The sequence below is a fragment of the Apteryx rowi genome, unplaced genomic scaffold, assembly GCF_003343035.1.
Source record: "Apteryx rowi isolate R43461 unplaced genomic scaffold, aptRow1 scaffold_96, whole genome shotgun sequence".
NCBI lineage: Eukaryota > Metazoa > Chordata > Aves > Apterygiformes > Apterygidae > Apteryx > Apteryx rowi.
The window spans coordinates 1286251-1312879 of NW_020451271.1; the positions used below are offsets into that span (position 1 = coordinate 1286251).

Genomic DNA, 26629 nt, shown 5'->3' on the forward strand with positions numbered 1-26629 from the left:
TTTACGTAGCCCAGAATAGCCATCTGATAATGCTTTCAATAGTCTGTTTGTAGAAGTGACATTAAAAATGGGATAAAAGCATAAGAGAGATTGAAGAACAGGGACAAAACTTGAACTTGAGCTGCAGTCTTCAGGTGATGGCAGTACAATGAAATGTTTGCTGCTACCCATTTAACCTGAATGTGGTTAATTGAAGCTCTGAACATTTTTTTTCTGGAAACTCTTAGCATATATTAGGTAAAAGGAGTGGCAAGAAAGAACTTTTAATTAAGTCTAGAAAGAATATACACATTGGATAGCTTTATCAGACTAAACAAAGAAATGCATTCAGTGGGAAAAGAAAGCTAAATAGAAGGTAAAATAATAATTTCACTGCTACTTATTTTTTCACTGGAATTAGTTTTTTATTGTTTGGATTTTGTCTCTGTAGTTAATAGAGGAAGGAGGTGGTCTAAGTCATCCTCATGTTTAAGCCTGGTTTTAGGGGCACAGAAATCAAATGTGATTTTTTTGTATTATCCTGTGGAAACAAGATATTTTTCTTTTACGTTGGTTTAGAAAAGGACATAAAATCCATTTGATCTGTTAGAATATAGTTTACTTTTTCAACTTCTTTTTTAATTTCTCATTCAATTGTGTGCATCAACTGGTTGTATGAATTCTTTTAGAAAAGGTTTTACACTCTTAAACAAAAAACTGAACGAAAGCTCAAAATTATTTGTTATTTATGCTGTTCGTGTGTATTTGTTTGCTTTAAATTTAAGCTTAATGTTTTTATAAATGTTTATTCACATAATGCTGAAAACATTCCTGTAGTTTCTATAGGATATCGAAGGCAAGCTCATTGTTTATTAATAAAAACCTTTGCAGCGTTCATGTATTGCTGTCCAATCTTTGCAGGTGCTGAAGAGAAAATTTTGGAGGAGTTTAAAGAAACACACAATGCCGACTCTCCAGATTTTCAGCTCCAGGCAATGATCCAGGCTGCTGGCAAGCTAGTACTGATTGACAAGCTGCTGCCAAAACTGAAGGCTGGTGGCCACAGGGTGCTTATCTTTTCCCAGATGGTGCGCTGCTTGGACATACTGGAAGACTACCTCATTCAAAGACGGTGAGAGCAACAATAAAATACAATTCTAAATAAACTGTGCTTTCCTCAGTGGCCACAGTATTTAACCTGTGAGTGATTCATATTGTAAAGGGATGAAATTCAAACACCTCACAGTATTTTCTGTAGTGACCTGACTTAAGGGAAAAGCATACCTGTAAATTGCAAGTACTGAGGTTTTTCTATTGGAGGAGTACAAAGTAACCTCTCATGGAGAGTCTTAATGGGACCTCTTAGTTTACTGCTTGATTAAATTTTTCAGTTGCTGTAGAGTACTCAGCCCAAGCTTGAACGTTTATTTCATTCCTTGGAGTGAAAGCCTGCTCTCTACTGAAAGCTGCAAAGCAAGAGAGAACGTAGTGCATTCTCCACTGTTGAAGCTAGATGCTGCAGGAACAGTCACTCAGATTGTTGCAGTTCTCCTGACGCTGTAGTGGCAGTACACGATTTCCCTTTTTTAATTTATGTTAATTTTTAATTTATGTTATTGCAAAGATACAATGTAAAAACATTTGCAGTAAAATTCTTCTTATAATGCATCTTTATTTCAGGTACCCGTACGAACGAATTGATGGCCGAGTAAGAGGCAACTTGCGTCAGGCAGCTATTGACAGGTTTTCCAGACCTGATTCTGATAGGTTTGTTTTCCTGTTGTGTACAAGGGCCGGAGGTTTGGGCATTAATCTTACTGCTGCTGATACCTGCATCATTTTTGATTCAGACTGGAACCCCCAAAATGACCTCCAGGTAATATTACAAGGGACAATTCTATCGAAAATTTTTCTCTGCCTTTTTGCTTTGTAATTTTCTTCCCCTGGAAGGGAAATTCTGTTGTCACTTTCTTAAAAATGTAGAGTTTATAATTTATATTGAAAACAAGAACTTCTAAAATAAATTCTCATGTTGATGTTTTCTTTTGTCATGTGTAACTGAACACCTGTCTTTTTTCCATCAGGCTCAAGCACGATGTCACAGGATAGGACAGAGCAAATCAGTGAAAATTTACAGGTTGATAACACGAAATTCTTACGAAAGGGAAATGTTTGACAAAGCTAGCTTAAAGCTTGGCCTTGATAAAGCCGTGCTACAATCTATGAGCGGAAGAGAGAATGCTACAAATGGGGTGAGAATTAATATATTAAGGTGCATGACTTCCAAAAGATATGAATGTGCTACACTTCTCTTGCTTGTATTTTTGCTGGAGAGCAGTGGTTTCAGATAGAGTATGGCATGCATTTTAAAGTAGGGTTAATTAAGGGCAAGGCTACATAAACTAGCTCAGCCTATCTAATGGCTCACTTATTACCAAAAGGGGGCAGGTGGAGTCTTGTCCCCTCAGCCCTCCTTCCCATTCTCATTTCACCCTTTACATTGTGTTGGTCCTGGCCCTTTTGGGACTTTTCTTGCAGTCCAAGTTTTTATTTTAGTCATTTTGTTTTTTTCTTTAGTTCTTATCAGGTTAGTAAGTTGAATCTGCTCGCAGAAGGGATCTAGCAGTCATCAGAGCTAAATTGAGGGAATTCAGTGGCAATGAATTATTAAATCGTACAAACCACACGTATAACTTCACCCTAAGAATTTAGTTGTCAGTGTTCTCCTTTTAAAGGTGACTTCAGCATGAATGTTTGATTGACCAGCAAAGCATTATTTAGAAGTTTACTTCTTAAAATGCTCAGTCTGATGATGCTGTGAGATATAAACATTGACTAATGTCAAAAAATCCTCTCTTACATGTTACAGGTGCAACAGCTTTCCAAAAAAGAAATAGAAGATCTGCTTCGAAAGGGGGCATATGGTGCTCTGATGGATGAGGAAGACGAAGGGTCTAAGTTTTGTGAAGAGGATATTGATCAGATTCTCTTAAGACGAACACACACAATTACTATTGAGTCTGAAGGAAAAGGCTCAACATTTGCTAAGGTGTGCATTGACTTTCAGAGAAAAATTGATAAAATGTGATCAGATAGCATGCAGTTAAGAAATCAGTGTGTGTGTTTTCACATTTACTAGGCTAGTTTTGTTGCATCTGGGAACAGGACAGACATTTCCTTGGACGAYCCTAATTTTTGGCAGAAGTGGGCTAAGAAGGCTGAATTGGATATTGATGCTTTAAATGGAAGGGTAAGAGCTTTATCACAGTTTCCAGCTCATTTAAATGAGGATTTCTCCCTCCTAAATTTTGATGTTTTTACTTTCATTTTAGAATAACCTAGTTATTGATACACCAAGAGTAAGAAAGCAGACCAGACTCTACAGTGCAGTCAAAGAGGACGAGCTGATGGAGTTTTCAGACTTGGAAAGTGATTCTGAAGAAAAGCCTAGCACAAAGCCTCGTAGGCCTCAAGACAAATCACAGGGTTATGCAAGAAGTGAATGTTTCAGGGTAGAGAAGAACTTGTTGGTTTATGGGTAAGGATATACAGATTAAGTTGTGGGTTGTGGGTAAAGAACTGAAAATATGGAAATCATATGTAGTAAATTATTCTTCCTTCTCTTTGACACATTGAGATAATCTCTGACTGCATAACCTTTACCTCATTGCAATGTATACATGCCAGTGAGATTAAGTTCCTTGTATGTGTGTGTTTTAGCTTGAAGTATCTGGGAGCTTCCCAGATGAATATGAACTCATGAGTGAAATATGCACTTCTGTGATGAGAAGAATATTTGTTTCTGGTTTTCATAGTGTAAACAATTCCTGAATTGCCAAGGTTTRATCTTTCTGTTCTAAGGGCTGTGGTGAATAACACAGTGCATCTGTAAAGAAGAATGTGGTCGTGAAATCAACAGTCAACCGTTTTCAAACATAGATTCTGATATTTCTGCACCACTTAAATTCGACTAATTGAATACTTAATATTTTTTCTCATTGACTTTTCCAATTTGAACTGCCTCTCTTTGCAAGCAAGTAGCTATATTTAATTGCCAACATGGTAGGCTTCAGAATGACTGTCTTTATTTTCAGGAAGATGCATATTGCCTACAGTTGCATACAGCAATTGCTAATAATGGATTTCAAGTTCAAAATAAAACTGATTTTCCCCAAAACCATGATTGTAGGAATTTGTTGAATTTCCTATTCATGGCTTACTGGGAACATTAGTGTTATATGTATGTACTTTATTATTTTGACTGTAGTTCAATTTTAGCTTTGTGAGCAGTGAACTTACTGCCTGTTTTGTAAAATAAATATCCTTAACTCTTTGGTGCTTGAAGTTGGATTCCCTGATATAACCTGCAAATGCAAAATGCATCACTGCTAACACAGGAGGTCCCAGYCTGCCTGGCACCAGGGGTTAAAATGAAAGTCACAAATGAAAATTCCAGTGCCCTGGCTTTTATATTGAACGCATTTTTCTTTTAGCTGGGGTCGGTGGACTGACATCCTCTCACATGGGCGCTATAAACGTCAACTAACGGAACAAGATGTGGAAACCATCTGTCGGACTATCCTGGTATATTGTCTTAATCATTACAAAGGGGATGAAAATATCAAAAGTTTCATCTGGGATCTGATCACTCCAACTGCAGATGGGCAAACTCGAGCTTTGGTTAATCATTCCGGTATGTCTACCACAATCAAATAATGATGCTAGTAAATAAGAAAGAATTGCTTCAGTCATGCTATGTATTTATTTTAAACTATAGCCGTTCTGACATGTCATAGGATCTTGTCAGATTTTATGAGTAAGGTGGGCTTTGACTGGGTCAGTACTTAAAGGGAAAGTCTCCCAAAGAGGTCTTGTATGATGCAGTGCTCTTCCCCTTAAATCAGTTTTGAACAAATATTCCAGCATATTTTTTACCTTCTGCTGGAGGTAGTCTTTTTCAAATGGCACTAAATCCTAAAGCATGTTTCCTTTATGGCTTTTCAGATTCATGAGAGTTTTTACAAGAAATATTTATATAATACCATTTCTGGCTAGTGCTCTGGATTTCTGAAATCTTCACACCTAAATGTGCATGGGAGTTTCAGTTGATTTTGTTGTTTGCAATTTTCTGTACTAAGTTGTGTTGCTCTTCTGGTTGTTGCATTGCCCACAAAGGAATTAATATAGCAGTGATGCTTAGCTTTAAAGTATGTTTGTAATGCACTTTGGAATGAGAGCTTTGCTATTCAGGTTTTAAGAAATATTGGGGGATTCTGTAGGTCTGTCTGCACCAGTGCCCAGAGGGAGAAAAGGCAAGAAGGTAAAAGCCCAGAGTTCACAGCCAATGCTGCAAGATGCTGATTGGCTGACAACCTGTAATCCAGATGTGCTATTTCAAGAAGACAGCTATAAGAAACATCTCAAACATCATTGTAATAAGTAAGTATTAATAAATATTTCACTTAAAGTTTTTACTGTCTGCTTTTAAAATATCCACAACTTCATTTGGATGTTTTTAGTAGAACGCAGGGCCATTTAGTAGTATGTAAATATCATTATTGCCTTTAATTTGGGAAGAGTCATCTTAACAGATGTCTGGATATTTCTGCAAGCTCTTTGTGATCAGCTTTTAAAACACAGTTAAGAAAACTTGTTTTGTTTACAAAATTTGAATGGGATCAGATACAATTCTCTCCTTTTTACCATATAAAGGAAAGAACATATCCTTATATAAAGTCTATTTCTCTTGACAGTTGGATATCTTTAAACATAAACGATCTGTAACTTACCCATCTGTGGGGTTCTCTCTCACTAAACTCCTTAGTTTTTGTTCCTTGCTTGTTAAGCTCAAATATCAAGTTCTTGGTTTCCAGATTTTCATGTAATAGTTCATCCATGTGTGGGTGTACCTCTCCTTATTTTTGTCCTCCCTTCCTCATTTGCTCTTCACATCATACAGAATATTCCTACTTTTCCTGCTTTGTGGTTGAAATAAAAATTCTCACTAAACTCTCTTGCAAAAATCAGGGAGTTGATTCAGGTATTTCTAAACTCGCATTATTAAACTGTAAGCCTTTTGGGGGGTAAAGATCATTCTCTTTTGGTTTGGCTATTACTTTGTTTTATTGTTGAACAGATGCCTCTGAAGAGGATCTCTTACATTCTTTTTGCTTTCACTTTGTAATGTCTTAGTTACTTTTGTGTCAGCTTCCTTCAATTACGTCCTGGTTCTCCATCTCAGTTTTGCTTAGGTCATCCTCCATTATAGACACTGAACCTAACCGAAACCTTGTCCCAAAAAGCTCTTGTTTTCTTTTTTGTTTTATGCTCTTGCTTTAATGTACAAGCACCGTCCAAATGTAATACAGTATTACTGGAAGGTGCTCATTATTTTGTCTTTTTATGCATTGTGTCTTACTAGTACTATTCCATTATTGGAAAGAAACTATAGATATTGAAAAGTACCTGGGGCCTGTCAATAGGGGGTGTGATGTGAAGGAGGAGAGGCATTTAAGGGGTTATCAGCTTGTTTCAAGACACCAAACAAGCTTAATTCTCAACTGATGAAAGCAGATACTTACAGAATTATATTAGCAAGTGCACATCCAAATAAACTGCTTTTTGATTTTTTCCAAACTGTTACTCAGATCCATTGTTACATTTCACTTGCGCTTAAAGTAATTAAATTCCTTCCTGTAACATTCTTGTAATCTCCCAGGTAACATGTCCTCATTACTTGTTTCAGTTTGTGGACCAGACTTAAACTTTTTTTTAATATTGCTTCTGTAATAACACCATAGAACAATTACAAGGATCAGGAAGGCTGATTGATAAATCACCGTGCAAGAATGTTTTCAGTTGCAATCTTTTTCCTTCAATTCTCAGACACACCAGGACTGAGTGAATTGTAGAAGCAACATGTTTAGCCCAGGTAAAATCAAACAGAGGTGGAAGCCAATCAATAATCTGAATAAATTCCTTCAGAAGATAGCAGTAGCAATTGGCTTTACAAGAACCGATGTCCTGCACTTGTGTAACAAATTAATGTTATTTTGATGCATAGGACTCCTGAAAGGTGCAAAGAGCTTTTATTTTTTTCCCCTGCTCTTCTTTGACTTGATGTAACAGCTGTTATTGCTTAATATTAAGATGATAGAGACCCTCAGAAGCTTATTTATGTTGACACACAGGGAGCAGAGACACCTTACTGGTCCCAGATATCATGCATACAAAAAGAAGCATGTCTGACACGTTTTGAATTGTGGACATGACCTTCATTCAAATCTGTGCTCTTTTGAGGTTTGCTTGAATAACGTGTAAAACTGGGTATTGCTCCTATTGCCTCAGCTCTCTGATGAGGAGCTCTCATAACTGGTGGTGGTCTGAATTTTTCACGTGCAAGTGGGTGATCAGATTACTGCCTCCCTGCTCACCCTTGCTGTTGCAGGAGCAGCAGCAATTCAACAGTTGCTGTGATGGGTTTGGATGCAGTGAGAGGGCAGGCTGAATAATCGCCATCTTAGCTGGTACTGATTTTACTTCAAGAACTAGGCAGCAGGGGGTGCCCTGAATTGGGTAAACATAGCAGAGGATGATTATTTTCAGGTAGATACTATTTTCTGCAAAGATGACCTCTTTTCTAGTCTCCTTGAAAATCCAGAGTCTGCCATTCCCTCTCCTACCAGCTTAAACTGTGACCACAGGACCTGATAGTTGCTTCAGAAATGACTGTAGTATTACAGATACGGGGAAAAATAAACATGGGCAATGAAGATTTTTCACTTCCTTATAGCACTTACATGGTGCACAGGTAAAATTAAATAGCAGCTTGAACTATAAAGAGCAAAAATAGTTAATATCTCCTAAGGGAAATGAGGGATTATTATCTTTTTTCCATTCTCAGAAGCAAAAAGTTGTATAATCTGAAAAACCTGACATTCCATATTGAGGGTTTATTGTAAGGTAGTAAAACCAGATTTTATATCTCGTTTATTCCTACAACTTCTGATGTGCTTCCAAAAATGGTATTAAGGCAGCAGCTGAGGAAATTTTATGAGATAATGAAGCAGAACAGTTACTGAAAGCCATCTGCTCAGTTGTTTACAAACTTGCTTCAATACTTCAGAGGCAGTGGTAGAGTACGTGTCTAAACTTCACAAGCTGCACTAGGTAGAACTAAATGAAATGCGCCTGGGCTGGGTTGAGCTCGATCCCTCTCTGTGCAGTGTAAGCGGTTGCCAGGCAGGCCTGTTGGAAGCCAGCAGAAAGCACCACACAGAGGTGATTATGTGCCACCATCTGTCACGCTTCAAGCCTACCATACAGCATGGCTAATCAGCCTTGGCAGAATGATGGATGAACAGCAGCAGCTGCCAAAAGCCACTGTTGGCAAACAGTCCTGAAGTTAAGAACTTTTTCCCCCCTCTGCCTTCCTCTCCAGGGTCCTGCTGCGTGTCCGCATGCTGTACTATCTAAGACAAGAAGTTATAGGGGACCAAGCAGACAAGATCTTAGAGGGTGCTGACTCAAGGTTAGTACAAGTGCAGGCTTATTTTTTGCTTTATGATACTGGCTTATATAAAGAACACATACTGTAGTAATGCAGCATTTTAAAAATGTCACAACTTAATGTCTATTCTCAAGCAGTCTTATAGTATTTAAAGCATAATGGGTAATTTTCTTGGAGGTAGGGGAAATGGGGTGGGAAATGATAGAATAAGATTTTCAGTTCTGCTAATGTGGAAGGATTATTTTATCTCAAATTACAAAATTAAAAAAAGAGACCTAAAATGAATCATATTTGGATAACCATTGATATTYCACTTCCAAAATAGCCTAACTTTTTTTTTGGTCATCTTAATTATTTTTCCAGTTTCTCAAAATGCATATTTACAAAACRGCTTTGTATTTTTTTTCTTCTTCTTTTGGAACATCTCTGCACAATAATACCTTTCAGAATGTGTATAATGTTGTCTTTACAGTGAAGTAGATATATGGATACCTGAGCCATTCCATGCTGAAGTTCCTGCAGACTGGTGGGATAAGGAGGCGGATAAATCCCTTTTAATTGGAGTGTTCAAACATGGTAAGTGATGTCTTACTCCGAACAAAACTCAGTTGTAGCGCTTTCTGTTCTGCTTTCTGTGTGTAGGACTGTTCAGTCATAATATTAACAAGTATTGTTCCAAGGAACTGTTGGCTTGTATCTCCCTTTTTTTCTTGCCTGCATTAAAAACCTAATATGAGTCGTAAATATCAGATGCTGTTTTTAAATGTTTGCAGAACATTTGAGAAGAACACATTACTTTCTTGGCTGTAAATAAAACAAAACCATATTTGTTTAAATAGTAGCCAAATAGTAAGATAGATCTCCATAAACTTTGCTTCCAGCGCTGCTTCACTTGCTAACTCTGCCAACCAGTGTCAAAGTGGACGGTGGGCTTAACCTCTGCTATTAATCTGTACAAGTGCCTCCTGGGCTTTGTTCCAAGCAATATTTCACAAATGTCAGTGTTGAGAACTCCCGGCTCCCTTGAGTGGGATGCAGCCTTGTTAACTTTGAAAGGCTGGGGATGCAGAGCTGGCATGATATATACAGTGAGCGATTCCTGATTATAATCCCAATTCTCTGGAGGTCGCAGAGGTATTCTCAGCAGCCCAGCCTGACTAAAGGGGAGAATGATGGCTTATAAAACCTTTCATGATTACAGTTTGGCTTGAGGCTCTACAGCAGTTAGGAGCAGTGTGTTGTAGTACAAATCCTAATTGAATTGTGCTGTTCTGCCTATGTACAGCAGCTCTGTTTTGTGGGCTCAGCTGAGGCAAGTCTAGTCTAAAAATCATTTTCCTGCAGTGCACTGTTGGGATCTGCCATTTTCCATCTAGTCAACTTGGGCAGTAAAAAAGCAAACAGCGGTTTGAAAACCATAGAGGGAACAGTGTCATCTTACTGACATGCATCATGCTAAACCTAATGAGACAGGTTCGTTGGCCTTATGTATAACCCATGTATACAGCATTTTTGCAGCCCACATTGAGGGTTCCAGCATGGCTGGAGCTATAGAAAATGCATGTGTGTGTGTTTCCATTTGCACTGCACATTTGCAGTAGGGAGTGTTGAATGTGGAGAACCGCTTTGAAAGTGCTAAAGGGATCTTAAAGAAGTTTTTCATTTGTGATATAAAGTAAAATATTACATTGAATACTTTATTCAATATCATTTGTTAATGATATTGATGTGAAAATGTTTCTGTGATGATGAAATTTACTGATATGAAAAACTTCATTGGGTGAATGAAAAGCTGTTTCCCAGTATCCTCCATTTCTTATAAGACAGGTCCTTTAAAATCATGGTAACAACTTCTTTGTTTTATTTTAAAAATAAATAAATAAACCCCCAAAACTGTACTGCCTAAACTGTTCTACTTGCAGGTGGTCATAGATTTAAATTTTTTTTTCCCCTCTGTGCGTGCAGGTTATGAGAAGTACAATTCCATGAGAGCTGATCCAGCACTGTGCTTTCTGGAACGGGTTGGCATGCCTGATGCGAAGGCCATAGCTGCTGAACAGAGAGGGACAGACATGTTAGCAGATGGTGGTGATGGGTAAGGAGGACATGAAAAAATTAATGCATGTTATCAGCATTGTATATGTTGGCATCCGTTCATGTGTCATATTTTGCTTACATCTCGCCTGAGGATCTGAACGATTGTATGATGTAAAAAGTAGGTAGAATTGTTTACATGGAATAAAGCGGGAAATATAAATGTGTAACTTGGTACACCAAACTGAAGGCATTCGTAGCTTTTTTGCCTTTTTTTTTTTTCCAGAAAGTCTGGCCCTTCTGAAAAATAATAAATTACTTGAAAATATTTCTTTTAAATATCTTACAGAGGTGAATTTGACAGAGAGGATGAAGATCCAGAATATAAGCCAACCAGAACTCCTTTCAAGGATGAAATTGATGTAAGAACTTTAACTTTCTGTAATTACATATGTGTGTATATATATATATCTATAACTGATACTCCCTGTTTATTTTAATGTTTGATTCTGAAATTTTTGAGCCACTGGATGAACACATCTTACAAAGATACTTTGTTGCTGTGTATTTGAAAGATGGATTTTTTTTTCTTCTCCATCAAATGACAAAGTACAGTCAAAATTGAAAACTAAAATAACTTCTGTCTTCTCCCAAAGGAATTTGCAAACTCACCTCCAGAGGACAAAGAAGAATCCATAGAAATCCATCCAAGTAAGACTATATTAAAAAAAAAAAAAAAGGAAAGGCAGAAATGGATTGTTGATTTTACCATGTTAGGGAATAGCTTGTGTTTTTTTGGGGAAACACCACAATAAACTTTTTACCACCAAATCTTTTCATGCTGCACATCTTTCAAAGTAATTATTTACTGTCTGTGAATAATTCCACATTATTGCTTTCTTTGTTTCTGATTACATAGTGGAAATTGTGATGATGAAGACTGGATATTTCATAAAATGCAGCTGTTGATATTTTTGCTGAGATAATCTTGAAGTGATTGTAGAGATGTTTCTCAGTATGGAGGAAAATTGCCAAGTTTAAGTGAAAATAATAAAGTGGGAAATTATAAGCATAGGTGTTTCCTCGGACAGAATTATCTTCTTAGTAACATATTTAGAGATCTGCTAATTTAATTTAAATAGTTACAGTATTCATAATATGTTTGCATTCATAACATTGAATAATAATACTTGAAAGATAGTKATCTCTAAACACTTCACAAGCATTTCTGCGTTCCTGAGTTGAACTTTTTATTTCATACCAAAGTGGTTATCCCGTTTCTCATTTGTAAGCACCAATATTAATGAAGCATATGTTGTTATCTGATTAAATAGGAATCCAGTTTTAGCCATAGAAACTTTTGAAATGTTTAGTGATGGTTTTGCGGTGCACAAATACTTCTCTATTCTCTAGACAAGCACAGTGAAAGCAATGCGGAGTTAGGCCAACTCTACTGGCCCAACACTTCAACCCTGACTACCCGTCTGCGTCGCCTCATTACTGCCTATCAGCGCAGCTATAAAAGGCAACAAATGAGGCAAGAGGCACTAATGAAGACTGACCGCAGGAGACGTCGGCCTCGGGAAGAAGTGAGGGCATTAGAAGCAGAAAGGGAAGCTATAATAACTGAAAAACGACAAAAGTGAGTGTCTCGGATCTTTCTTCAAACCTCATTTGAGATTGTGTTACCAATGCTTTTCTTCTGCTTTGAAAGTATACCTTAAGGGTTTTTGGGGACATCCAAACTGTGTTTGGACTCCTGTTTACTCCATGGCCCCATTTTCTTCCTTTTTTCTTCACTAGATGGACAAGAAGAGAAGAAGCCGATTTTTATCGTGTGGTATCTACTTTTGGCATTATTTTTGATCCTATAAAACATCAATTTGACTGGAATCAATTCAGAGCATTTGCCAGACTTGATAAGAAGTCCGACGAAAGTTTGGAAAAGTATTTTAATAGCTTTGTGAATATGTGTAGACGGGTGTGCCGAATGCCAGTCAAACCAGATGATGGTAAGTTTTACTGATTGTAGGAATCCACGTGACTCTGTTAAGGGACAGTAAAATTGTTAAATTTGATGCCTAGGTGCAATAATTTAGAAATGGGCATACATTTAATCCATGTTAAGCAGTACAAACTGGTCTCATTGCAGAACCACCTGATCTTTCTACCATGATAGAGCCGATCACAGAGGAGCGTGCTTCTAGAACTTTATATCGCATAGAACTGTTACGGAAAATCCGTGAACAGGTTCTCCATCACCCGCAGTTGGGGGAGAGACTAAAACTTTGCCAACCAAGCTTGGACCTGCCAGAGTGGTGGGAGTGTGGTAAACATGACAAAGACTTACTGATTGGTGCTGCTAAACATGGAGTCAGTAGGACAGATTATCACATTCTGAATGATCCTGAACTCTCTTTTCTTGAGGCCCACAAAAACTTTGCTCAAAACAGAGGGACAGGTAATGCAAATGCTGTGTCTTCTCTAAACCCTCTGGGTGCCGGCTGCAGTCAAACACCACCTATTGTCCCATCCACACCAGTGCAAGAAGAAAAGACTACAGAACAAGCAGAGTCTAAAGTTGAAGGGTCTGAAAATCCAGCAGCCAAAGAAAAATCTGATATCAAAGAGGAGACAGCTATTGCAGATAAAGACACTAAACAGGACTGTGATGCTGAGGCTGAGCCTGGCTCTGTTAAATGTGCATTGAAAGACATAGAAATAAGTACAGACGTAGATCCAAAATCTATTTCGGAAAAAGGTTCAGAAGAGGACGAAGAAGAGAAACTGGATGACGATGATAAATCAGAAGAATCTTCCCAACCTGAAGGTAATATGCTTGTCAGATAGTTCTGGGTGTTTAGCATGAACCCCACAGCTGTTCTTTCTTGTGCCAGCTGATAAATGGCACACAAGGAGACATTATGGAGCTTGGGATGGGCTGCATGTAGCAGCTCCTCTGCCCTTTCCTGTACCGGGTGTCTAGATAAAGTTTCAGAAGAACTGTTCATCATCAGTGGGGTATTCCCCCCACAATGGATGATTTCCAAGGTAGCTTGCTGAGCCAATAATTCAGTCTCTGTGCCAAACATGAAGGTCGAGCCTCTGCTCTAACAGTTACTAAACAAATGCTTGAGTTACAAATGTTCAGTCAAGCCTGGTTGTTTAACCTGTTTAGTTATCTTTTTGATTTATCAGTCTTTCTGGAAGAATCTGCTTTTACCATTCTAAAGGACTTAATAAAATGTCAAGGAAAAGCTGTCCTTACTTTTTACTTGAAATACCAATAGCTTGACTCACAGCCCACCTCTATTCTATGTCTTATAGCATAGGAATCCTATATTCTTTCAGTAACATACATAAACTGTTACAATCAAATTTTACTTCATTTCTGAAAGCTGGAAAAAAAAACCCCACCTAGTCTACATGTGAGCAAACAACTCCAGTTATGTCAGTTAACTTATTTCAACTCCTGTTTGTTGCATGTCAGCCACAGGTTGACATTGGATGATTGGGAAATTTTGTAGTTAATGTATGGTCATGGTTATTCTTCAGCAGGAGCGGTTTCTCAGGGTAAGAATTTTGATGAAGAAAGCAATGCCTCTATGAGTACTGCGAGGGATGAAACACGTGATGGATTCTACCTGGAAGATGGGGATCCTTCTGTGGTTCAGCTGCTTCATGAGAGAACATTTGCCTTTTCTTTCTGGCCTAAGGTTGGTTAGGGATACAGTGGCATGTGTCATCTTCAATACAAAGAAAATATGGGAGGTGTTGTGTTGTACAAAGCTCTCCCTTACTTTGCCAATTCTGTACTTCTAGTGTGCAAAGGACTCTTTTTCTAATAATGATTTGTGAAATAGCATTTTTGTTTTTCAATTACTTACAAGTTGGCAGAGGAAATGAAAGGAATTGCTTTATTGCCAATGCTGTTATTTAGTAAAACAACAAACTACTAAAAGGCATTAGTTCTTATGGGCCCATAATTGTATGTCAGCAGAGTCATAGCTCTCATACCTCTTTTGACAGAAGCAAATTTATGATTTTAGGTTATGGATTTCACCTGCAGAGCAGTCTACAGTATTGAGAGCAGAGATTTTTTTTTTTTTAAGATCTCCTTTTTATTTTGGGGTGGGGATATTGTACAGAAGAATATTGGTGACCTACCTGATCTAAGCCATTATGTAATGTTGATGGATGTAATTGTATTAAGGTGTCCTGCAAACATAAGCAGCAATTTTAGGTAGGATAAAACTATATTTTATTTTGGTAGCAATGCAGAAAATTATCTAATATAAAATGTTTAAAAATATGAAACCATAACCTTGTAATAAATCCATACATAATTTAGTACTGTCCTTACTGTGCAGTAAGGATAGAGAGAGAAATAAAGTAGTAATAGTCTTAAGCTTACTAATCACCATAACAGGGCCATCTGGTTTGGGGGGGGAGGGTGGGCAGGGGGACCTTGCTCTTAATAGGCTTATTCCTGGGGAAAGCAAGCAGTCTGTTGCAGCTGCTGAGATTTGCAAGTGGCTCTTGCGCTGTTTTGCTGTTCAGGAAGCTAACTGATGTTCATATTCCCTAACCAGCAGTATTTCTCATAGTTCCGAAGTTTCTGCTACTTCAAGCAGGCTAAGAACAGGCTTAAATACTGAAATAGAAAAATCAAAACGAGCCTGCATTTTCTTTGCTTCCAGTATACATTTTGGAAACATTAATGTTATTCCAATTATGATGAAAAAAATAAAACATAAAAATCCTTATTCTCTATAAATTCAGTGTAAGTAGACTAATAAACATGATTAGAGTTTTTTAGTGTACACACTTCAGTGAAATTTGAAACGATAATGGGCGTGGAATGAAAATTGACATTCATTAGATGTCCCTAGGTTGGTGCCCGTTTCATAATGTTGAACTTTATTAATAGTGACGCTAATGAGGATCCACTTCCTAGGACAGACTTGCCAGATCCAGCTTCTTGGATCTTACAAACCACTACCTTAAGATACTGATTGCAGATGTTTGATTTTTCCCTTCCTGTTAATTTTGCTAACAGCTAAAGTTTAGCAGTATAAAACAGTACTGAGTCAGTTTGTCAGTTGGTACATTGTCTGGCAGAAAACTTGTTCTGTCATTCTCCCTCCCTCCCTACAGTGTGTGCTGCTTTTTAAATTCTGATGATGTTTTATTCCATGTAATTCTCTGTGTTAACTTGTATCCTGACTTGCGAGCATAGTTGTTTTTGAATGTGTTTTAAGTTTTGCAAGCTGGACTGTGTAGTTATACTCATTTTGAGTTTAAAACATGACTTTCACACTAAAGGTTCATTATGGACCATTCTTTTATGCAGGACCGAGTAATGATCAACCGATTAGACAACATCTGCGAAGCAGTGCTGAAAGGGAAGTGGCCAGTAAATAGGCGCCAGATGTTCGATTTCCAGGGGCTCATACCTGGGTATACTCCAACAGCTGTGGACAGCCCTCTGCAGAAAAGGAGCTTTGCAGAGCTCTCCATGGTTGGTCAAGCCAGCATTCGTGGCAGTGAAGATATCACTGCTTCTCCTCAGTTATCAAAGGCAAGAATGGACCTTTCTCATTTTAATAGAAAATATTTTATTCTGCATGCACTTCTTTGTATAATAGGAAAAATAAAAAATAACACTTTTTTGAAGGCTTTGTTTTCAAAGTTGCATGGTTAGTGTTTTATTTTAAATTCAGTATAGCGAGTATAGCTTTGTTAATAATTGGAAATGATCATTTTTCATTAGGAAGATGCACTCAATTTATCGGTTCCACGTCAGAGGAGGAGGAGACGAAGAAAGATTGAAATTGAGGCCGAGAGAGCTGCCAAGAGGAGAAATCTTATGGAAATGGTTGCCCAGTTACGTGAGTCTCAGGTGGTCTCAGAAAATGGACAAGAAAAGGTTGTAGATTTATCAAAGGCCTCACGAGAGGCAACAAGTTCTACCTCAAATTTTTCATCTGTTACTTCAAAGTTTATCTTGCCTAATGTCTCCACACCCATGTCTGATGCCTTTAAAACTCAAATGGAGCTGCTGCAAGCAGGTCTTTCACGCACACCCACAAGGCATCTACTAAATGGCTCTTTAATAGATGGAGAACCGCCCATGAAGAGGAGGAGAGGAAGGAGGAAAAATGTAGAAGGGCTTGATCTGTTATTTATGAGCAGCAAACGGACATCATTGACTGTAGTAAGACAGCAACCTTTTTGTCTCATATTTGTTCTGTGTCTAGTACTTTCTGAACATGAGTTTAAAGTGTTTTCATACTCTGGCTAATGGTAATGTGCAGTTTTTACCCAACCAGCTTTTTCTTTGTGTTTAGAGCTATTGCTTTAACCAAACAAGATGTTGTCCATATCAAGTTTTAACTCTAGCAAGTTGAGTCTGTGTTTTAAGTAGCTTCTACTTTCAAAAAGACAAAAACTTTTTTCACAAAACATAATGTATATATAACAACGTTTATCTTTGTATAAAAAGGAAGGTTTTGGGGCCATTAACTGGGAATACCCTGTCTTTAGTTGTATGTTTCTTAATATACAAGGGTGCTAAATTTATAAAGTTCTCTCATATAGCAGTATTGTTTTACATAGTATGAATATTTAAACCCCATTAACTCTTGCCTATACAGAATCTCTTTGAGCATTTAACATTAGTCATTTGTGAAATTACTTCCCCCAGGTAACTGTTCCTTTGAAGTGAGAATTAATACCAATGTTAATATTTCTTAGGAGGATGCAGAAGTGACCAAAGCTTTTGAAGAAGATGTGGAGGCCCTACCAGCAAGGAACATTCCATCTCCTGGTCAACTGGACCCAGACACTCGCATCCCTGTAATCAATCTCGAGGATGGGACCAGGCTGGTGGGAGAGGATGCTCCTAAAAACAAGGATTTAGTTGAATGGCTTAAATTGCATCCTACTTACACTGTAGATATGCCAAGTTATGTACCAGTAAGTATGTGATTCTAAAAGTGCGGCTATAATAAATTAGTATGGAAATAGGTTTTACAGATGTCAGAACCAATTTCTTCACACTGGGCATAGTCATTGGGTTTTGTAGCTGCTGTTTGATTTCAGTAGAAACTTTCTTTTTAGCCACACTTACTGTAAGATCTAAATTCCCAAGAAGAACCAAAATATGTGGGTTGTTTTTTCTTTCTTAATATTTATATTTAACAATGTGTTTAAATAGTGTTTGTGTCAAGTTGTGCAGAATTTTTTGACCTGATGAGGGGAGAAAAAAGAATTTTTTTGAGACAATCTGAGTGTAAAGTATAATTGGCCCATTCTTAAAATTTTTGTTAGAAAAGGTTCCATAATTGGTGATTTTTGACAAGAAAATGAAAAACTAACAAGCAATACATTTGTCTTCCTTCCAGAAGAGTGCAGATGTGCTGTTTTCCCCATTTCAGAAGCCGAAACAAAAACGACACAGATGTCGAAACCCTAATAAACTGGATATAAACACCTTGACAGGAGAAGAAAGGGTACCTGTTGTAAATAAGCGAAATGGAAAGAAGGTAAAAATTGTTAGTTTGGTAGAATTGTTTAATAACTTCTTTGCATATGGAAAGCAGTCTTCTTGTTCCAGACTTTCTCAGAAGTTGAATAATTTGGCACTGGGGTTTAATCTTACTAGATTCTCCCACTCAGTGTCTCTAGTTCCCTCTCTGCTCTTCTGATATATTCATATTAATGACTTGAGTGAATAATTCATGACTTTTTGAAACTGTATAGCTTATTTTTTCCTTATAGCAGATAAACCTAACCTGCAATATTTCACTATTGTTTTAAATGTGATCCTTTCAATTCTAGCATCATTTGCGGGTCTCCATGTAGTTTTCCGCAAGCTGAATTGAAAACCATTACTGCCATCCTTCAGACATGAAATTGCACAGATGAAATGTGTCCATATATGTAGCTGTTTTTTAATTAATACTTTGATCTTTTGATTTAGATGGGTGGAGCTATGGCCCCTCCAATGAAGGACTTGCCAAGATGGTTGGAAGAAAATCCTGAATTTGCTGTTGCTCCAGATTGGACTGACATTGTTAAACAGTCTGTAAGTGAAACTTTTGGTCTGTGCTTCACTGCAGATTATAGCATGGAAAAATTGAAGGCTGCATAAATTTTTCTGTGCAAACATTGATTATTAAGTCCTTATCTCATAGCTAGTTTTGAACTAAGGAAAATGTAGTGTCAGAATGGGAGTTACCCAGCTCTGAGGGGGATGGTGATAGAAGGCTGCTGCAGAGTGGGATTGCAATACACTGGAAAAAATCAGGTACAGTAAAGCAACTTTCAGCATTTGTTTTACATTAAAATTTTCATATAAGCMAGGAGCCTTAATAAATGCAATATTCATACGTTAAGCAACTATTAAAAAAATATTTGTCATATACATAACAGAATTCATCTTGGTAGCAGGCAGCATCAGAGGATTAACTTTTCTGCCTTTTATTCTACCATAATTGTTTGAAAATAAAGGATACAGTTCAGCAGATACCTAATAAAATATCACTCAATATACTGGAGTTCAGTACAAAGTACAAAGCCATAAACTCATATAACTGCAATATTTTACTACATTTTAAAAGAAGCTACAGAGTTCCAGCATATTTTCTTCTACTGCTTTGATTAAATAAGTAAAATCTGTGGCTTTGCTTTCTTTAGTTTTTCTTGTGTTCTACTGCCATTCACATTAGCAGCTAGCTAGTCACAATTTCCTAGGTTTGAAATACAAATCACTTTTGTAATACATGAATACAATGAAATCCTTTCTGTTTCTTCCATGTTATACAACAGTTCTTGACATGTTGTGCCAAATATGTGTGTTGAGAACTGATTGCAGGAACTGCATGGTCATCAGTTACTGCTAAAAGCTATAAAAGCTAATTGAGGATAAAACTATGTTTTTATATCCCCTTTTCAGGGTTTTGTTCCAGAGTCCATGTTTGACCGTCTTCTCACTGGACCTGTTGTGAGGGAGGAAGGAGCAAGCAGAAGAGGAAGAAGGCCAAAAAGTGAAATTGCCAAAGCAGCTGCAGCAGCTGCTGCTGTAGCATCAACTTCGGGAATCAACCCACTACTAATGAACAGTCTGTTTGCTGGAATGGACCTCACGAGCCTCCAGAATCTACAGAACCTGCAGTCTCTCCAGCTCGCAGGCCTCATGGGCTTCCCGCCAGGGCTAGCAACAGCTGCTGCTGCTGGAGGGGACGCGAAAAATCCGGCTGCCATGTTGCCTCTGATGTTGCCAGGGATGGCAGGATTGCCCAACATGTTTGGACTAAGCGGACTGTTGAATAACCCAATAACAGCTACTACTGGAAATGCCACTACTGCTTCTGGTCAAGGAGAGGCTGAGGATGGCACTTCAAAAGCTGAAGAGAAGAAAAATGAGAATGAAGAGGAGAACAAAGTCTCTGAGAAAAGCACAGACACTGTTTCTGCTACTGACTCCGCAAATGGATCTGTCAGTGCTGCTACTGTGGCGACTACCGCCACTGCCACCACTACCACCACCACCARCACTGGATTGCCCACAAACCCTCTGGCCTTCAATCCTTTCCTGCTGTCTACCATGGCTCCTGGCCTGTTTTATCCATCTATGTTTCTACCTCCAGGACTGGGAGGATTGACTCTGCCTGGTTTCCCAGCACTAGCAGGACTTCAGAATGCAGTGGGCTCCAATGAAGAGAAAGCTACTGACAAAACTGAAGGAACTGCCTTTAAAGATGAAGAAAATCTAGAAGGCAGTGATGCAGAGGAGAGCCTTGATAAAACTGCAGATTCCTCCGTTTTAGAAGATGAAATAGCACAGGGTGAAGAATTAGACTCACTTGATGGGGGGGAAGAAATAGAAAACAATGAAAATGATGAATAACCAGTACCAGTTACAGTTAAAGTGTTTTAAACTTTTGACAAGTGGTAGTCCTACTGTTTACACTCACAGTTAATGTCCATACTTAGTTTTTATAAGCTGTTCTGTAACATAGTGTAGCAAAAAAAAGTTCAAGTCATGTTATACAGATGTGTCAAAAGGTATCTTGGTCATTAAGTATTGTGCAGTGCATTATTTATTATCCCTAGGAGAGATGAAATTTGAGAGGTGATCATGTCTTTTTAAGGAAATTGACATAATGCTCTGCTTTTTTTTCTTTTGGTACCATTGGTATTATGAAAGCAGCAATTTGTAATCAAGTGGCACTAATAGAAGGAAGTGCTGCTTAAAGGAAGGATGAAGTTATATATTTAATTTTTTATTTTTATTTTTTTTGCTGTGAAGGTCAAGATGAAATTTTCCATACATATCATACTTGCGCTTCATTTTGACTGTATGGGAGTTCACCCRCTCACATGCGCGCACACACCCCCACACACACACTCTCTCTCTGACAATCTTTCATGATAGTGTGAATGTCTCTGTCTTGAGACACAGCAATAATAAGGCAGCTGTTGAATGTGAAGAGTACCTTTTGGAAATTAACCCACGGAGAAGGTTCTTACAGGATAAAGCTACAGTTTAATCGTCTCGTGATCTTGTAATGCACTGGTATAAACAAAAAAAAAAAATCAGGTACCTTTTTTAAATTAAAGGACTTTGTTACTTTAGCCACAAAGCTAAACAGCATTACCTCAACTCTAAACTAGCCTTGAAGTTTACAGACATGACTTTGTAAATGTATTGTTTTTCTTTGTTGTGATGTCTTTTTATTTTTTTTTTCCTTTGGAAACTGCTATCATGTAAGATAAGATGTAAATTGCTGCCAACTGTAGTAATGATGCTTTTAATAAAAGTGACCCATGATATGCAGAGATGTAATCATAGAATGTAGTGTTTAGGGACATCACAACTGGTGTTCACATTTTTTATATTTGCATTGTGGCTTTTTTATAGCATTTTTCTGCTATATTCTTTCATAGATTAGTGGCTGCAGTATGCTGAACTGATTGTCTTCAAGGGACTGGACAGGAAGAGAAACCTTGAATTACCTTCATATTTTTCCACTCTAAGTAACTCTACAGAAATGCACACTAAAAACCCTACTCTACTCCTTCAAAGGGGCTGGAGAGACTGAGAATACTTTAAAATGTGTTCAGCATGTGATAATATGGTACACTAAAGAACAAAAGGGCAAAAGAAGAATGGGGCTTTAATAGGCACAATATCTAGGTCATTTATCCTTGGTTAATGGGTAGAAAAACACAATGCTATAGTGACAGCAAGGGATACAAAGGCTCTGTGGTATCCTGTAGACCAGAGCTTGTGATGCCAGAAACCACTGTGTCAAACAACCTACATGAAACTAAAACTGACCCACTTTTCATAAAAACCAGTGTCTCTTCTGGAGAGCTACCGATTTGTACCCTTTTGTGACCTTTGATATTCGAGATAAAGTATCATCTGAGAACTTCTGTTTTCACAGTGTTGTCACCTTGATGCACACATATGCAACCATCTTGGTAGTGAGGATAAAGGGTTAGACTTTCAGTGCAGTACATGAAAAATTAGCTATTTAAGTAGCCGGCTGTGGGTGGACCCTCATCCTATGACTAATATTATCTGTGCTTTTGGAATGCTGAAGCGCTGCAAACCTCCCTCTCGGATGCCGTATGAATTTACACAGGAGCTCAAATGGCCGAGCAGTGCCAGGCCAAAATTCAGTCGTGGGAGGGATGTATGAAAAGGGGCGACTGTGGCCTGGAAAGAGCGTTTCATGAACCATAAGAGTAGATTAGAAATGAAAGCTTAGAAAGTGATTTTTGTGTGAATGAATCACAGGCATGCACTGTTGAAATGAATAGATGTCAGAATGTCTTGTACTGCCACTTAACTAGATCATACAGAGTTAATGAAGGTCAGGAAGGATTTCCCCCCATGTACATCACTGAACAGTCAACTACGTGTGTTATTCATGCCTCTTTCTAAAACATCCCATGTAGACTCTGACAAAAAGAGATGCTGAGAGCAAAGGTATATTAATTTGATCAGGTGCATTACATACTCTGAATTCTTTTGATCTGTTATTTAAGTTATTTAAATGACTGGTGTCTTCTTTTTTTTCTGCTACCTATAGAATTTCTGCTGTAAAAGTTGCTAGGTACTTCCTGTTGTGTGCATTCCACATACTGATATAAAATAGCCTCAAAAAAAAAAAATCAGTTTTATAATTCCCAGCAAAGATTTACACAGACTAATGATATCCCTTGGGAGGACCTTTTTTAATTGGCAAGAAGAGAAATTATATTGTTAAATACCACGCTAACCCCTTTTCTTCTTCTAACCCCCTTCCCTTCTCACAGTGAGAGGAAAAATTCTGATAACTCCTGATTTCTGCCTATAGATTTTTGACATGGAAGCATCCAAGTGATGGCATATGGTGTCCAGTAGACAAATGAATCTTACTCTATTATAAGCATTTCTTGATAATAATATTACTCATCTGCATTTCCTATTCAAAGAAAAACAGAAACTGTAGGACTGTTGCAACAGCATGAATGCCATGGTAATGAGGGGCTGTCCTTGTTTTAGATGTGCATTGCAAACTGCCTCGCTTCTTGCAGACCAAACGGCTCCTCACCTATTGAAAAGAAGGTGGCATTTGATTTTGGGTAGGGATGAGGGCCCCTGGTATGAAAAATGAAGTGGGGGGATTGCCATCTAATGTCCAAGAAATGTATTACATGAAAATATGAAGGTTTTTCTTTGATATGAGACAGAGCTTTTTACATGTTAATCATTGCAAAGATTCTTACGAAGTTTTAAAGTGTATCTAAATGAATAAAAGCTTACATGAGTAAGATGATTAGATCAGATACTATTCTGAACTTAATTCATATCTGGAGTACCATTTTTGTCCACCTCTGTTAGAAGCCTTTTTCTGCTAACAACCATTTTTTGCTGGACCCCCTCATGGTCACAGAATTTGTAATGGGAGTCATCAATGAATACAAGTGAGAGACTGACTTTTCTTTTATTATTATTACTTTCAAGAAGGATATGTCTGTCAAAGTACGGCAAGCATCTGCATACTAACACTGCCTTTTTCTGTGTATCTGGAATGCATACCTGCCAACAGAGACAGCAAAATTGCTCAAGCCGTTAAATATTTTTTTAAGAACTTGCAAAAGAGGGCTTACAAACTTTATTTTGTGAACCTGGGCTGTAAAGCAATACTGTTAAGAGTATGAGTTTTGAAAACTTGACTGATGAAGTAGCAGACAAATCTCCAAACTAGTTCCCAGGATCTCCTATCAGCTTTGGTCTCTGTTTCCTACTGATGCCTTGTATGAGTGTATTGCTTATTGAAGGTCTTCTCTTGAAGACCTTTGCCATTTACTAAGGTGAGATGAGCACTTTCATTTGAGAGAGGCTAAGTGGGGGGAGGAGGGAGCGATTAGCCTAATTTTTCTAATATTAAGTTTTCTGTTAAATTTTGTATTGCATACAAAATTGCTTTGATGTTCAGGATTCTTGTTAATTTGCACCATACATTTCAGCAGTGTCTGAATCCTTAATGTATGGGCCTGGGGTCCTGTGAGGCTGGGCACTTGGTGGCCCTGGGACCCGGCCAACTCCATGCTCCTCCCCGTGGGCCTGAAAGGTGTCAGCCYGCAAACGCTCTCTGACTCCCTTCAATGGAGGAGAGTGCTGGCTGGAGAGTTTTAGTGTGTGAGTCTTTTGGGATGATTATGCAAGAAGGTGCTGTATAAATAATCTGTTGTGCCTCTTTRGGTTGAAATGATTGATGCCTTAGAGAGACCTGAAGCTGGCTTAAACAGACAGAAGATGTTTCAGGCATACGTTCTTATCATAGGTTTTAGTCAGCTGTTCTGATGAAAATAAGCAAAGAAATTTTAAGGATTGACAGTTGCTGTGATCCAAGTTCGATGAGAGTTTTGGAAGCAATAAAAACCTTCCTTCCAAAATTAAGGTTCAGAGGTGCATGTCCCAGCTCAGTCTGCATATAACTTTAGGTGATACGTTTGATGTAAAACTGTAAATATTTAGGATAACATGAACTGTACTGCAAAAATRTATTTTCTAAAAGGGGATAAGTCTCTGTTACTGGATGGTTCTGCTGTCCTAGCTTTTATAGGTTGATGTCAGCACTGGTAAACTCCTCAAATCTTAATTGTTTGAGCTCTTTGTGTTGCAGTAGTTTAATGCTACTATTTTGTGATTTGTACTCTGCCAGTCTTGACTTAAAAATCTAGGTACCTGTGATAGCTGCAAGTCAGTGGTCTTATTAAAATCTTCATAATTGTAGTTTGCTTTAAAAACGAAAACTAAAAACACCCATTTAAAAAGTTTGCTCAGAACACGTAGAAACAGGCATCGTTTGCTAGGGGTTGCAGCTTTTCACATGGGAGCCTTACGCCAATGGCAATCTACGGACCTTGAACCATGGATTCATCAATTAAGTGTGCCTTGGGCCGATCGCATCTGTAGAGCRTCTGAACGGCAGGCAAACAGCGAGTTTTAAAATGTCTTGAAACGGTAGCAGATATGCTCTGTGGGCTAAGAACAGTCAGCTCTGAGATCAGTGCTTTTACAGCTCTTCTCCTGGATGGGCTTTAGGTGAGTCCCAGGAACCCGTGGGGTTTGGAGGCGCCGGAGCTGGGGAGCGCCAGGCTAGTGCTATCAGCCTCCTTCCACAGGCTCTAGCTATTGTGGGCCTGGGCAAGGATTTGCATATCTGTGAGTGCAGAGCTGATGTTCCCCCTCAGCTCGGAGGCCCTGCAAGGAAACTCCATGATCCTTCCCGCCCCCCACCCCCTGCTCCTTTTTTTTTTTTTTTTTTTCCTAAGGGCTAGTAGAAAATAAGAGACAGCCATTGTATTTCACTGCGGAGGCATTGTTCGAAACCAGACAAAGATGGCATATTTCTGCGATCCATAGTTTCTGCTCCTTCAGCCATGTCTGGCTACTGATGAGCAGCTGTGCAGACTCTAAATAGTCTAAGGCATTTCCTAAAACCATTAAAAATATGATTTTTTTTTTCCCTAAGCATGTGCCAAACCCCTCCCCAAAATATGTAGCAGGAGGAGAGAGGCAAAGCCTTTGCTCTTTGTCCGGAATGTGTTTTCCTAAAATCAAACTTTTAAGGCATCCCCAATTTCAGAGAATGCATATAAGAAGTTCTCTCAAACATATCAGTTGATTCCTGAATGACTTACTTAAGTACTGCTTAGAAGAAGATTTTAAAAGCAAAAGGGTTTTTTTTGTTGTTGTTTTTTTTACATTCTTTTAATGGTTTTTGTAAAGGAAAGAGGTGAGTGAAAGTGAAAGGTTTTAACTGCTATATAATTTCGTTATGTGGCCTGGACAGATGCTCATAATAAGTCGTTGAGACTGAAGAAAATGTTAAAAATCGTTTCTGTTCCTCAGCTGCTATACATCTGACACTTCTGAAATATTTTGGGGGGGGCTGTCGTTGTAAGGACGTGCTTTTTCTTCCTAGTTTTCTTTAAGTCTTCTCCACCAGACTGGCCATCTTCTGCTGTCTCAGTCTGCAGCAGGCTTGCCATCTGCTATATGGCTAATCAATTCACAAAGGTGCTGCTGGGCAGTGCAGATTCCCTGTCCTCTGCCAATATTTTCTGCAAGTTGTCAAACATAGCTGAATTTGTTCTCAGCTGTCACAATCATCACATTGATTCCAGCTTGTAGCACTCTAGTGACCAGTGGGGTATGTGCTTTGTTTTTTTTCAAGCAATGTTTGCTCTTTTGTGCCCATTTTATTAGGCTGGAGATATCGCTGAAGTCTGGGAGATGCTGTCTCAATAGTTTCCAGTATCTTTTGACTTTTAAAAAAAGTTGCACATTTGCAAGTTTGCAGGGTGAGCTTGTGGTTAAAATGGCAGCCTAGGAGTCCAGATTCAATTTCTAATTCTGCCTGTTTCCCTGAGGCAGTTACTTTAATTGCAGTTTCCAGTCGTCAGAATGGGGACTGACACTTGCCGCCTTCACAGAAATGTTGTGAGACTAACGTTAGCTATAACCGCGCAGCACTCAAACCCCTGTGATTAGGACTGCCTGGCTAAGAGACTTCAACTTATCCTTGAAAATGACAA

The 26629-nt window shown here is 38.3% G+C and overlaps 1 protein-coding gene across 6 annotated transcripts in view; it reads left to right on the forward strand.

Moving 5' to 3' along the window:
- Positions 1–21361, forward strand: part of CHD7 (chromodomain helicase DNA binding protein 7) — a 132949-nt gene extending 111588 nt beyond the window's left edge. For 4 of the 6 annotated variants that reach the window (XM_026054698.1, XM_026054699.1, XM_026054700.1 and 1 more), the window contains 23 exons: positions 901–1111; positions 1660–1855; positions 2064–2231; positions 2849–3028; positions 3119–3229; positions 3312–3517; positions 4473–4672; positions 5259–5418; positions 8420–8509; positions 8961–9064; positions 10454–10583; positions 10872–10944; positions 11179–11233; positions 11936–12164; positions 12326–12534; positions 12675–13352; positions 14078–14238; positions 15876–16103; positions 16296–16739; positions 17279–17500; positions 17929–18069; positions 18507–18611; positions 19482–21361. In XM_026054698.1, coding sequence (XP_025910483.1) covers positions 901–1111; positions 1660–1855; positions 2064–2231; positions 2849–3028; positions 3119–3229; positions 3312–3517; positions 4473–4672; positions 5259–5418; positions 8420–8509; positions 8961–9064; positions 10454–10583; positions 10872–10944; positions 11179–11233; positions 11936–12164; positions 12326–12534; positions 12675–13352; positions 14078–14238; positions 15876–16103; positions 16296–16739; positions 17279–17500; positions 17929–18069; positions 18507–18611; positions 19482–20435 — 5255 coding nt within the window. In that variant the 3' untranslated portion in view covers positions 20436–21361. The remainder of the gene's footprint in view (positions 1–900; positions 1112–1659; positions 1856–2063; positions 2232–2848; positions 3029–3118; positions 3230–3311; positions 3518–4472; positions 4673–5258; positions 5419–8419; positions 8510–8960; positions 9065–10453; positions 10584–10871; positions 10945–11178; positions 11234–11935; positions 12165–12325; positions 12535–12674; positions 13353–14077; positions 14239–15875; positions 16104–16295; positions 16740–17278; positions 17501–17928; positions 18070–18506; positions 18612–19481) is intronic. The other 2 variants (XM_026054703.1, XM_026054702.1) reach the window with 2 other exon arrangements.
- Positions 21362–26629: the final 5268 nt, after the last annotated feature.